The sequence below is a fragment of the Dermochelys coriacea genome, chromosome 28 (assembly GCF_009764565.3).
Source record: "Dermochelys coriacea isolate rDerCor1 chromosome 28, rDerCor1.pri.v4, whole genome shotgun sequence".
In the NCBI taxonomy this organism is placed as follows: Eukaryota; Metazoa; Chordata; order Testudines; family Dermochelyidae; genus Dermochelys; species Dermochelys coriacea.
Window position 1 is genome coordinate 6,085,618 of NC_050095.1, and position 13,617 is coordinate 6,099,234.

General features: G+C 45.8%; 2 protein-coding genes across 2 annotated transcripts in view; both read right to left on the minus strand.

Annotated features, from left to right (window-relative positions):
• The window catches only part of LOC119849388 (zinc finger protein OZF-like), an 875,044-nt gene that overhangs the window by 746,297 nt on the left and 115,130 nt on the right, over positions 1–13,617 (minus strand). The gene's annotated exons all lie outside the window — the stretch shown is intronic.
• The window catches only part of LOC119849382, a 167,972-nt gene that overhangs the window by 152,876 nt on the left and 1,479 nt on the right, over positions 1–13,617 (minus strand). The window contains exons 3-8 of the mRNA XM_038386386.2: positions 12,925–13,146; positions 12,271–12,293; positions 11,415–11,527; positions 11,081–11,113; positions 8,099–8,187; positions 7,271–7,397 (exon numbers count right to left, since the gene is read on the minus strand). Of these exons, the coding sequence (XP_038242314.2) occupies positions 7,271–7,397; positions 8,099–8,187; positions 11,081–11,113; positions 11,415–11,527; positions 12,271–12,293; positions 12,925–13,146 (607 nt within the window). The remainder of the gene's footprint in view (positions 1–7,270; positions 7,398–8,098; positions 8,188–11,080; positions 11,114–11,414; positions 11,528–12,270; positions 12,294–12,924; positions 13,147–13,617) is intronic.

Consider the following 13,617-nt stretch of genomic DNA (forward strand, 5'->3'; position numbering starts at 1 on the left):
ATAGGGTACAAAATGTGAGCGAGGCCAAACAGCAAAAATTAAGATGTTTGTACACCAATGCGAGGAGCCTAGATAACAAAATGGAGGAACTAGAGCTACTGGTGCAGGAAGTGAAACCAGATATTATAGGGATAACAGAAACACGGTGGAATAGTAGTCATGACTGGACTACAGGTATTGAAGAGTATGTGCTGGTTAGGAAAGACAGAAACAAAGGTAAAGGTGGTGGAGTAGCATTGTATATCAATGATGAGGTAGAATGTAAAGAAATAAGAAGCGATGCAATGGATAAGACAGAGTCCGTCTGGGCAAAAATTACATTGGGGAAGATAACTAGTAAAGCCTCTCCTATGATGGTGCTTGGGGTGTGCTATAGATCTCCGGGATCTAATTTGGATATGGGTAGAGCCCTTTTTAATGTTTGTAATCAAGTAAATACTAATGGAAACTGCGTGATCATGGGAGACTTTAACTTCCCAGATATAGACTGGAGGACCAGTGCTAGTAATAATAATAGGGCTCAGATTTTCCTAGATGCGATAGTTGATGGATTCCTTCATCAAGTAGTTGCTGAACCGACTAGAGGGGATGCCATTTTAGATTTAATTTTGGTGAATAGCGAGGGCCTCATAGAAGAAATGGTTGTAGGGGACAATCTTGGCTCAAGTGATCATGAGCTAATTCAGTTCAAACTAAATGGAAGGATTAACAAAAATAAATCTGCAACTAGAGTTTTTGATTTCAAAAGGGCTGACTTTCAAAAATTAAGGAAATTAGTTAGGGAAGTGGATTGGACTGAAGAACTTATGGATCTAAAGGTAGAGGACGCCTGGGATTACTTTAAATCAAAGCTGCAGAAGCTATCGGAAGCCTGTATCCCAAGAAAGAGGAAAAAATTCATAGGCAGGAGTTGTAGACCAAGCTGGATGAGCAAGCATCTTAGAGAGGTGATTAAGAAGAAGCAGAAAGCATACAGGGAGTGGAAGATGGGAGGGATCAGCAAGGAAAGTTACCTAATTGAGGTCAGAACATGTAGGGATAAAGTGAGACAGGCTAAAAGTCGAGGAGAGTTGGACCTTGCAAAGGGAATTAAAACCAATAGTAAAAGGTTGTATAGCCATATAAATAAGAAGAAAACTAAGAAAGAAGAAGTGGGGCCGCTTAACACTGAGGATGGAGTGGAGGTTAAAGATAATCTAGGCATGGCCCAATATCTAAACAAATACTTTGCCTCAGTCTTTAATAAGGCTAAAGAGGATCTTAGGGATAATGGTAGCATGACAAATGGGAATGAGGATATGGAGGTAGATATTACCATATCTGAGGTAGAAGCGAAACTCAAACAGCTTAATGGGACTAAATCGGGGGGGCCCAGATAATCTTCATCCAAGAATATTAAAGGAATTGGCACCTGAAATTGCAAGCCCATTAGCAAGAATTTTTAATGAATCTCTTTTAATGCTACTCTGAAACCTGTCTTTAATGAATCTGTAAACTCAGGAGTAGTACCGAATGATTGGAGAATTGCTAATATAGTTCCTATTTTTAAGAAAGGAAAAAAAAGTGATCCGGGTAACTACAGGCCAGTTAGTTTGACATCTGTAGTATGCAAGGTCCTGGAAAAATTTTGAAGGAGAAATTAGTTAAGGACATTGAAGTCAATGGTAAATGGGAGAAAATACAACATGGTTTTACAAAAGGTAGATCGTGCCAAACCAACCTAATCTCCTTTTTTGAAAAAGTAACAGATTTTTTAGATAAAGGAAATGCAGTGGATCTAATTTACCTAGATTTCAGTAAGGCATTTGATACCGTGCCACATGGGGAATTATTAGTTAAATTGGAGAAGATGGGGATCAATATGAACATCAAAAGGTGGATAAGGAATTGGTTAAAGGGGAGACTGCAACGGGTCCTACTGAAAGGCGAACTGTCAGGTTGGAGGGAGGTTACCAGTGGAGTTCCTCAGGGATCGGTTTTGGGACCAATCTTATTTAATCTTTTTATTATTGACCTTGGCACAAAAAGTGGGAGTGTGCTAATAAAGTTTGCAGATGATACAAAGCTGGGAGGTATTGCCAATTCAGAGAAGGATCGGGATATTATACAGGAGGATCTGGATGACCTTGTAAACTGGAGTAATAGTAATAGGATGAAATTTAACAGTGAGAAGTGTAAGGTTATGCATTTAGGGATTAATAACAAGAATTTTAGTTACAAGTTGGGGACGCATCAATTAGAAGTAATGGAAGAGGAGGACGACCTTGGAGTATTGGTTGATCATAGGATGACTATGAGCTGCCAATGTGATACTGCTGTGAAAAAAGCTAGTGCGGTTTTGGGATGCATCAGGAGAGGCATTTCCAGTAGGGATGAGGAGGTTTTAGTACCATTATACAAGGCACTGGTGAGACCTCACCTGGAATACTGTGTGCAGTTCTGGTCTCCCATGTTTAAAAAGGATGAATTCAAACTGGAGCAGGTATAGAGAAGGGCTACTAGGATGATCCGAGGAATGGAAAACTTGTCTTATGAAAGGAGACTCAAGGAGCTTGGCTTGTTTAGCCTAACTAAAAGAAGGTTGAGGGGAGATATGATTGCTCTCTATAAATATATCAGAGGGATAAATACAGGAGAGGGAGAGGAATTATTTCAGCTCAGCACCAATGTGGACACAAGAACAAATGGGTATAAACTGGCCACCAGGAAGTTTAGACTTGAAATTAGATGAAGGTTTCTAACCATCAGAGGAGTGAAGTTTTGGAATAGCCTTCCAAGGGAAGCAGTGGGGGCAAAAGATCTATCTGGCTTTAAGATTCGACTTGATAAGTTTATGGAGGAGATGGTATGATGGGATAATGGGATTTTGGTAAGTAATTGATCTTTAAATATTCAGGGTAAATAGGACCAATCCCCTGAGATGGGATATTAGATGGATGGGATCTGAGTTACTACAGAAAATTCTTTCCTGGGTATCTGGCTGGTGAATCTTGCCCATATGCTCAGGGTTTAGCTGATCGCCATATTTGGGGTCGGGAAGGAATTTTCCTCCAGGGCAGATTGGAGAGGCCCTGGAGGTTTTTCGCCTTCCTCTGTAGCATGGGGCATGGTTGACTTGAGGGAGGCTTCTCTGCTCCTTGAAGTCTTTAAACCATGATTTAAGGACTTCAATAGCTCAGACATAGGTGAGGTTTTTCATAGGAGTGGGTGGGTGAGATTCTGTGGCCTGCATTGTGCAGGAGGTCGGACTAGATGATCAGAATGGTCCCTTCTGACCTTAGTATCTATGAGACATCAACAAACATCACTACCATAATCAACCCCATTTCAGATCCATCTTTGACTTGTTGTGTGAAATTCAGAAGCTGTGAAGTACCTGACAGACCTAGGGGAAAGCCAGCCTGTTCGTTGATAAGAAGTGGAGTGGTAAAGTTGTGTAAAGGCAGTATAAAAGTAGCTGCTCAAACAATTTTAAAATATTGGACAGGAGTGTGACAGGTCAAATGTTTTTTGGGTCTGATGCTTCCTTAACAAGGTCTACTATCTTGGCTTGCTGACAGATTTTCAATATCTTGAGCTGGATGCCACAGGTATTGAACTTACTCAGGAGCCAACTCTGCATGTGTGGGCCGAAAGTTCAGATGTCATCGAGGCCTGCTGATTTCCCTGTTTTTATGGCACTGAGGCCAGCACTGGATGATTGCCCTGTTCTGTTCATTCCCTCTGGTGCACCGGGCATTGGCCACCGTTGGAAAACGGGATACTGAGCTAGATGGACCTTTGATCTGACCCAGTATGGCCGTTCTTATGTTCATCCAAGATGGATGTATCCGGGGATATTTGCCAAAGTGATGACCAGTTGGTAGTGGTCCCCTTAACCCTCCCATTGCGTAGCAATCAGATCAGCCAAGATGTTGAAACGTCCACCTACCTTTGCATTGTCAGAACGTCTACGTATGGTCGACCACGCTGTTTGGCTGTATGGATCATATCCATGAATTCTAACAAGTTCTGCCAAGATTTTAGGCATTCTTGAGCAGTTGCTGTGACGAAGTGGGAATGTTCTTAATGTTGTCTCTGAATACTGTGTGGGTGCCTCAGTTTCCCCTGTGCCTTTCTTAAGCATCTAGCTGGTGGGATAAGGGGGTGTGATTGTTGCAGAGCCCTAGAGGGAAGGTGTGATGTGGTCTGCACGGAGAATGGCCGACACCGTCTCCTGGCAACTTATGGCCTGAGATCCTCCCCTGCACGGTGCCAGCTGAAGGGGTTGGAGAACCAAGAGATCCGGTGGCCTCCTGGCCCGGGGAAACAGACAAAGGCCATAGGAGGGACTGGAGGGGGCTTCAGTTTGGAGCTGGCCAGGGAAATGGAGGGAGGCCCAGAACCGAGGTCTGAGCTCCCTGGCTCCCAAAATGAGCCTGACTGAGAGGTCCTGTTTTCTGTACCTACAAGCTCTGGTTTAGACCGTGTTCCTGTCGTCTAATAAACCTTCCGTTTTACTGGCTGGCTGAGAGTCACAGTGAATCGCAGGAAGTTGAGGGTTCAGGGTCTTGACTCCCCCACACTCTGTGACAGTTGCCAACAGGAGATGTTGACCAGCGGCTATTGTGTAATCTCCAAATGGGTCGTCTTGGAATTTTTGCCTGTGTAGCTCATACAGCATGGCTGAGCAGGATGCTAGGCCCTGGGTACACTCTCTCCAAAATCCGCGAGGAGACTTTATCCTAGCAGACAGACACACAGAGACGGAACTGAAAAAGCAGCCATAGTTCCTGGGTATCCATACCACAGGTCCGAAAGCTATGTCAAAATCTCTGGAGAACGCTGGCGGGTCTGCTCTCTGGAAGCTGAAGCAACGTCGGAATGGAACAATGGGAACAACCGTGCCGTTTACCTCCACTCAGATAGGGTGGTGGTGTGATCTCAGAACTGGGTCTAACTCCAATTTTCTACGTGAATGAGCTAGTGTAGTGCTACCAAGGGCTAGGTCAGGGTTATACCCACACTGCCAATGGCCACTGCGAAAGGAACTTGGTAGCTTTGGGTCTTGAATTGGGCTCTTAAGCCTATGTCTTGATCAAAGTTCCATCATCCTTGTTCTCTGTATTGCCCCATGAACTGCTATGGCTGTTGAAATCCCCAGTTGTATGCACTTCATTGTACAGGTGGGTTGATGGAATTGAAAAGTATCTCTGGTGGCTTGTAGATAGAGGTCATGGAGATCTTGTTGAGCTCAATGGTGAGAAGCGCAATAGGATTCTCTTCTGTTTTATAGATGGAGGCAATCCTGATGCCTGGCTTCACAAATTATTAGTGGTGTTGCCATATTGGCTGTGTGTTCTCTCCAGCCAACATATATCCTAGTGACCTGGTCGGTCTTGTAACCCTCAGCGAATCTCCTGGAGGCAGAGAACACTGCCCCAGTGTTTTGCGCAAATACCTACAATCGTTTCCTGTTTAGGAGCTGGCCGTCCATCTTTTATGCAGAGACAAGAAAGACTCTTGTGTCCGGACTTGGATGAAAGTTCTTGTCACTGATGTCTTCCTCCGTTTTATAGCATAATAGTAATAAGAAGTGGAAAAGCGATAGTAGGAGGTGACAGGGATTGCCACAGCAAAACTCCAATTGTGTCCCCTGTTCCAAAGCTTAACACACTGCCAAGGGAAGTGGCAGATTCTCCATCACTTCAAACTGGAAGATGATTTAGTCATACACAAGCTATTCATCTCGATACCACAGTAACTGGAAGAAATTCTATGGCTTGTTACACATGAGGTCAGACTTGATGAATTTACAGTCCCTTCTTGCCATAAAACCTATGAATTTATCATTAACATGAGGAAGGACTAAGGGAACATGCTACTGGTTGTGTTGTGTTGTATTGTGTTCCAGAGATTGGAATACCAGCATTTATCCACATGCCCTCCAGCTGTGTGCACTGAGTCAGCTGTAGCTGTAATTGGATGATGGAGGGATTAGTTGGAGCAGCTTGGCAGAGCTGTGACAGTGATATGAAGAGAGGTGCATGTGAACCTAGAGTAGTGGTTCCCAAACTGGGGTTCATGAAATGTTACAGGGGGTTCTCGGGGAAAAAATTCCCTAAATGGTGGACAGAGCTGTCCCTAGAGACTCCGGGCAGCATGGGGCCAGCAACCCAGAGCCCCTGGACTTCCAAGAGCTAAGCAGATCAAAGCAAGCATATCTATCACACTGAGGAGATTTAAACTTCAAGACTCCTTATAAGAAATGGAAAGGGAGGTGGATATTTTTTGCTGTTTTTAAAATTAAATAGGCAGCTAGTATTGTTTTTAAAATTATGATGAAGAACAAATTTAAGCTTTGTTGTAACGTGCGTTGTTTGCCTGGACTGCTCAAGACCTGAATGTCTGTGTCGGAGGAACTCTCTGAGCTGGCTTCTTAAATACCTTCAGGCTGTTTCACATCTGATACTGCTTGATGATACATAGGAACCTTGTCTTATAACAAGCTTATTCAATGTGATACAAGCTACGAAAGGGAGATCTTGGAAGAGTGTTGCCATTTTCATAATGTATTTATTATTAATCATTACAGTATTTTTATCAATGTGTAATAAGCATGTCATGAAAACAAATGTTATATTTCCAAGATCACTGCTTTATAATTTATGCTCAGGTAAAGGAGAAAATCCCTGGAAATATCCCTTTTTAGGAGGGGGTTCGCGAGACTTGACATTTTCGTGAAAGGGGTTCACAGGTTGTTAACGTTTGGGAACCACTGACCTAGCAGGACCAAGCATGCCTCATTTGAGTGCTGAGTGTTGTGAGTTGTGTCATGAAAGGTGCACATGGATGCGCTCCAGCCACGGGTTTGTCAGTAATTTGGTGGCATTCGTCTTAGCGGTCTCCAGGGCTCAGTGAGGGGTAAGCGAAGGCGACGACTCAGAAGGAATCCTCGGGGTGACGGTAAAGAGAGGGTAACATTTTACAAGTCTGAGATGGTTTGTGCGAAGTAGGCTCCGTGTTTGAGTATAAGCGGCTTCTGTTTGCAAGGATGGAACTAAACCCAAGTTTTGCCTTAGCAAAGAGACGACGTCAGACTTTGTGCTATACTGCCCCTGTGCCCTGTTCCCAGAGCGTTGTGTAGCAGGGGAGGGCAGAGTGCTAGTGTGTGTCACTGGCATGTCGGGGTGTTGCTGAAACACGGCAGAGTTAAGGTTACATTGTGGGGTGACATGAACCTTAACTCTTCACTTCCCCTTCTAGTAACTGTGGAGACGGGAATCCTTACCCAGCGAGGTCACATTCTCATAGGTCTCCTGCATGACGTCTCTGTACAGAGCTCTCTGAGCAGTGTCCAGCAGAGCCCACTCTTCTTCAGTGAAATACACAGCCACCTCCTCGAAGGTCACCGGCCCCTGAAAGAGCCAAAGCCCCCCACTCAGTACCTGCTGCCCCAGTGACAACCCCACTCTTCATGATGCAGTAAGGCCAGTTAATGAGAAGCTCTGGGAGGGGAGGCCCAGAGGCCCACCCTGTTCAGAGCAGCCAGGAAGCATCAGGGTGAGGGGAGAAAGAGAGGGACCCTCACCCCTCCCAGCACAGAGAGGGGGCAGGGGTCCTCACACTCATCACCCCCCTACTAGCCAGAGGCTGATACAGGAGATGGGGACCCCCAGCAGGAACCAGGGGCAACTCCCGGGTGCGAATCAGAACACTCTCCCCATGGCCAGCAGCTGGATGGGAGTGGATGGGGTGTCTTCCCTGAGTCCATCTCACTGGTGCCTCCTCCTTACCTCCGCTTACTAGGTTCGTGCTCCAGCACTGAGAATCCAGTCATTTTTCCCAGCCCAGGTCAGGGTGGGGGGGTTGTCTCCTGTTCCACAAATAAGGAATTTCCACCATAACCACCAAGGGGTCTGTTCCTATAATCTAGTCCCCAAGTAAAACAAGTCCCAGCAGGTTTGTCACCCCCTGCCCCCCTCCCTTTCTCCAGCCCGTGGATTTCCTGCCACCACCCACCTCCAGACTGAACTCCGCAGAAGCTCCACACTCCTCTGTGTTTGCTGCCCCTCTCCCTCCAGCATGAAAACACCAATAACTCCCTTGCGATCCCTACCTGAGCCTGCTCTTCCATGGCCATTTCCCTTCTCCCTCTCCTGGGAGGATGCAGCAATCTGGCCCTCACCGTAGATGTTATTCTACAGCCTGTTGGGGTGAGAGGGAGAACAGGTGACCTTAGTGCATTTCACATCTTGATTCCTCCTAGCTCTTTTCCTGGGAAAATAAAGAGTCATTCTATTATTTTATTACAGAACGTCCACAACCCTTCCCACCAGGGCTAAACCCACTGAGACCTTGTACAACCATGACCTGGTCCCTGATTTAATCACCTGACTTAACTGCAATTAATCAACAGCCCTACTTAATATTAGTTTAAAACGTTCACCTCTTAAATTCTAAGGAGGGCAATGCTTTTGTTGTAGGGCATTCTCCATTGTAAACATCCGGCACAATTTAACGGATACAATGTTTTCTTCCACATGGAAATGACAAAACTTTGTCCCATCAGTCACCACAATTGGTATAATCCTAAAACTAAACCCTGAAAATGTTATTAGAGAGGCTATGTGTTATCTTGAACCTTACTTTCAGTTTGACTGATTCAAAAAAATTACAAAAATTCTCCCCAGGCCTTGCTAATTAAACAGCAAACATTAATGTTAAATTTAAAAAAAAAAAAGAAATCCTATTTAAATTTTCTTACTCTACCAGTTCAACAATCAAAAAAATCCTCCCTCAAAAGCAGCCCATAATTTTTTCACTTGTGAGAAATTAACAAAATTGCTAATAGTGAAAGCTTACAAAAGGAATTAAAAATATTCAAAAGTACTTGTTTTTGAAAACCAGCCTGAATTGTGTGTGTGAAAGAGAGAGAGCGAAAAAGGCATAACTACCTATGTAAATACTGTTTTAATGTTTAGTACAACCTTAAGAAAGCATGTAAAAACTAACAAATGTCTGCTAAAACACCTAAAAATGCTTCGGCAAAAGTCAATGATCCAAAGAAGGGTAACTATTCTGGCTTTAAAATTTGCTAAGGGTCTAAGACCCCAGTACACAAAGTGCAAACTCTAATTAATTTAAAACACCCTCCCCCTCATGTGTGAGAAATCTGTAGTTTTCTGGGAATCTACGGTTACTGCAGGGAATTCATCCCAACAGATGCCAAAATTACCAGACACCTGAGTAAATTACTACACGGACATCAGGATTGGGACTGGATATCTGCACAAAATCAGGCCATACAAAAGTTAAAAACAACTCAAACCCCTTGCTTACTTTACCCTCAAAAAGGAAAAAAATATGTGCTTAAAAATTGCATGGATAGAACATAGTGCAAGTCCTGAGTTGCATGAAAAAATAAACTCAAAACCCCCAAGCTACTGCTTATGTAAACAAACAAGTACTGCAAAAACACCCCTCAAACTATAAAAAGGTATTAGTAACAGTGTAAGATCTACGTCATTTCAGTTACATCATTCATTAAAATGTCATTATTCAAGTCAACCACCATTATTTCAAAATCTAAACAAAACAAATTAAAAAGAAATCGAAACCTATAATCTAAACCAAAAATCTAAACAAATAAAGAAAGAGTAAAGTGTCAAGTGCCAAACTAACCTCCTAAATTCCAACAATAAAAAAAAATAAAAAATAAGTTTGTTCAAAATAAACAGTTCTTAAAAGCAAAAAAATTAACCCAACTGCATCAATGTCAGGACACTAATCTTAAAGCAATAATTAATGAAAAAGTCATCATTATTTGTCCACAAAAATTGCAATAACTATCTTATAAAGGAAAGGTTTGTGCCAATTTTAACTTTGCATATATAAATAGCAAATCATTCCTTCCTTCAAAACAGGAGCCAGCATTCTGATGCAAATATATATATCTATAAATAAGAAAAAAAATTTAAAAAATTAAACTAAATTCTGTCACCAGGCAGTATCCTGAAATGGTTGCTGTCTTGTTAGCCTTAAAATCAGCTATAAACACGAATGTGTCAACTTTCGTATTATGTACAAATTCAAACTATGTGAGGAGTAGTTGCCTGTTTTATCTTCATACCTGGCATAACAATAAATTCTAAAATGCTAAAAGAAAACAAAGCAGACACTTTAAACTAACTCAATTTATTCCAAAAAAAAAAAAAAAAAAAAAAAAAAAAAAAAAAAAAAAAAAAAAAGAGAACCATTTATTTAAAAAATAGGAAAAAAACCCCAAACCCACATGTGCAAATAAACCAAATTGTCTAAACAATTATAAAACTAACACTTGCCAAAAAAATTGCACTAAACAGAGTGGCAAGTGAAAATATTAACCCACGCTCAATCATGACGATTTCAAATAAAATAAATGTTTTTTAAGAGTTTACCAAAAGAAAAGTAAAAGCAAAGCCTCTGTGAAAGAAAGAAAGAAAGGAAGAAAGAAAGGTTTTCTTTCTACCACTGTTTTAATATTAAACAGTACAAAAGTTAAAAACACATTTAACCCTTTAAGCTTTGAAAAATCAATACAACAGCTCACCACCGGGAAAAGTGTGAGAAACACAGATATACACTATAGCACCTTCCTTCTCATTCAGAATTAGACCACGTACAGCACAGCACTCTCTTCACATTCACAGCCCATCCGCACACATGGTAGCAGCCCCATTTCTCATTCAAGGTCAGTTTATACAGCTGGGTTCCACCTAAGACTTCCCTGCCCCGCACCTTCCTGGGTCCATCTTCAGTCACTCATTAAAAGCTGCCAAACTGCTCAGCATATGGATGGTTTCTCCTGTCTCACCCTATCTCATACCTTTCAGGTGGTTGTTCCTTGCTGCCCCTAAGGGAAACACCCGCTTGAGATCCGGATTCGCTCTGAATCCCCATCAGATGTCACAGCAGGAGTGAATCAATCACGGGGCTCACCCGGCTTCACATTGTTCCACCATTTCCAGGTGCACATGGGGACTGGAGGCGGCGCCCCCCTGCCGCTAACATGGTTATTGGTCTGAAATCTCCCCCCGGCCCGTCAGAGACAGACACGTACCTGTGTCGCTCCCCAGCTCCCGTCGCAGCGTCTCTAGGGGAAGGAGAGGACGGGAGAGGTGAGGATTCAGGCCCTCGCATCCCTGGGGAGGTTCCCACTGGTTATGAATGGAACTGCTGTTAACTACGGGACGGTGACCCAGACCGAGGCCCATAATGCAGCCGCTGCAGACGGAGCCAGCCCCACAGGGCGACTCCCATGGGGAAGGGTGACGTGCAGAGCTGGGGCTGTGAGATGGAGCCCAGGGTCAGTGACATCACTAGAGTCCCCGACTCCTCCCCAGGGCCAGGGTCGCTCTAACCAGAGGAGACGCCACCCCCAGACTCCAACTCACCTTTGAATCCCAGCAGCACCTGCTTCAGGACGGCACTTTTCAGAGAGAAATGGCTGAGTCTCTTCTCCAGCTCCGCAAACCCTGAATCTGGCTTCCGAAACGCCCAGTCCTCCCTGCTGGGGAAAGGAGGAGGGGTGAGAAATGGGCCTGGATCCCCACACCAACAATTAGTTACTGTTATTTATTAAGTCTTCGATTGTCACGGTCAGCATCACTCAGTGGGAAAATAGCCCCCTCCTGCACCTGCTACGGCTCCTGCTATTTCTACCTTTTGTTCCCTTCCCTTTCCATTTCTTGCTCTTCACTGTCTGTGTGTCTCTCCTCCCTACAGGAACTCCCTATTCCCACCCTTCCAGGGCTTCACTCCCGCCCTCTCCCCGGTCCACCCGTGACCAGCCATGGAATATTGAATGTTGACATTAAAGTGTCGTCATCTCAGCTGACCCTCCAATGAGATGAACGGAGGACAGGGGAGTTCACACCCGTCCGAGCCATGGCGTTGGCTGACTCTGAAAGGTGACAGCGTCTCCGTCTGCATTTGGGAGGGTTTCTTTGTAACCAGGAGGGATAGAAACCTACTTTAAAAAAAAAAAAATGGAAAGCCGAGATTCTGCATGCTGTGAATACATGATGCTGCCACAAAAATACGACAGGCAGGCCAAGTCTGGCCCACGGGCCATATGTCTGACAGCCCTGGCGGGACCTCATTAGCTGCCAGAGACAGCTGCGAGGGGAGATGTGATCTCAGGCACTGAGCTGGCGTCTCACATTGCAAGGGCGGGGGAAAGGCAATATTAAGTGCAGTTTCCAAGCGTAACTGAGCATGAGGGGGAGTGAAATGGAGCCAGGGACCTACCTGCTCCCAGGGTTTCCAGCATCCTGAGAGGGAGAGAAAGGAGAGGCCGTCAGGGGGGGGGCACCGCAGGCTGGGAGAGGCCTCCTGCTTGGCAGGGCAGCCATCATTGGAGTCTCGGGTGTTTGGGGCATTTCAGACTCTCAGGTTCACGTTCAGAGAGCAGCTGCCGCCCCCCCACCCTGGCCCCCCCAGCACGGGGATGTTTGTTCTCTGCAGCCCCAGGAAGCCTGGCTTGGAGGACACCCCTGGAGAAAGTTCCTTCTTCTAAAGTGCCTGGGAAGAAAATATTTCTCTGCCTTGAGAGTAAAAGTCCCACTAGGGCAGAGAGCCCCACAAGCTCCCTGGCCCCAGTAACCCATTAACCTGGTGTGAGAGGGGCCTTAGGTCTGGCTCGGGACCTCTGCATGGGGGAGGGGATTTCACCCTCCAGGTGCAAATGTAGACACATATTGACAGGGCAGGAGAGAAGGTTTTGGGACTTATCTCTGGTTCTGCCACAGACTCACTGTGTGACCTTGGGCAGGGCTCTGCCCCGCTTTCCCCCTTTGTCCCATAGGGACAATGCCCCGACCCCACTTTGTAAAGTGCTTGGGGTACAGAGCTTAGGTGCTGCTATAGAAACGCTGCGTATGGTCATTGCAACGACAGCCTGACCTGCAGGGGTTGGCTCAGCGGCTGCTGCCCCTTCTCTCCTCCCCGCTCACTGAGCAGGGAAATCTCCCGGGACAGCCGGCAGACGCCCTCATCCCTTCTCTGGACAATGGCTCTCTCTAGCTCTTCCAGCCGGGACAGCAGCCCCTGCTCCTGCTCCTCCAGAAACCCTCGCAGCTCCTGCCACTCCCAGACCAGCTTCTGCCTCTCGGCTGCCGTCTGGTTCTGCAACCACAGGGAGAGGGCGGGTGGGTGCCGGGGGAGACCCATAAATGCCCCTCCCGGCGGGTGGGGGGGTTATTTCCCAGAGCACGGGATCTCTTGCGCTGGGGGATGGGAAGCTGATTTACCCCAGGAAGGGTGGCGCGATCAGAGCAGGGGTGAGCCGTACATCGCTCACAGGGGGGACTTTTCTCCCCAAAACCTCATCCAATTGCTCTGGGCCAAACTCTCCATCTCTGCAGCCCACAGTTCCTCCCCAACCCCCCCCCCAGGAGCTAGAAAGGCTCCCCGGTCACTGGGACATGCAGACAGCCCGTGGGCAGGGGCTCTGGGCTCACTCAGACTGACCCTCTCCTGCCCAGCAGCCTCCTGCACCCTACGGGCATCATGTCACCCCCGTGTCGGACCCTGGGCTCCAGTGGGGACGGTTCCCTGGCTGAGGCTGGCAGGCCGGGCCCTGCATTCACCGTCACT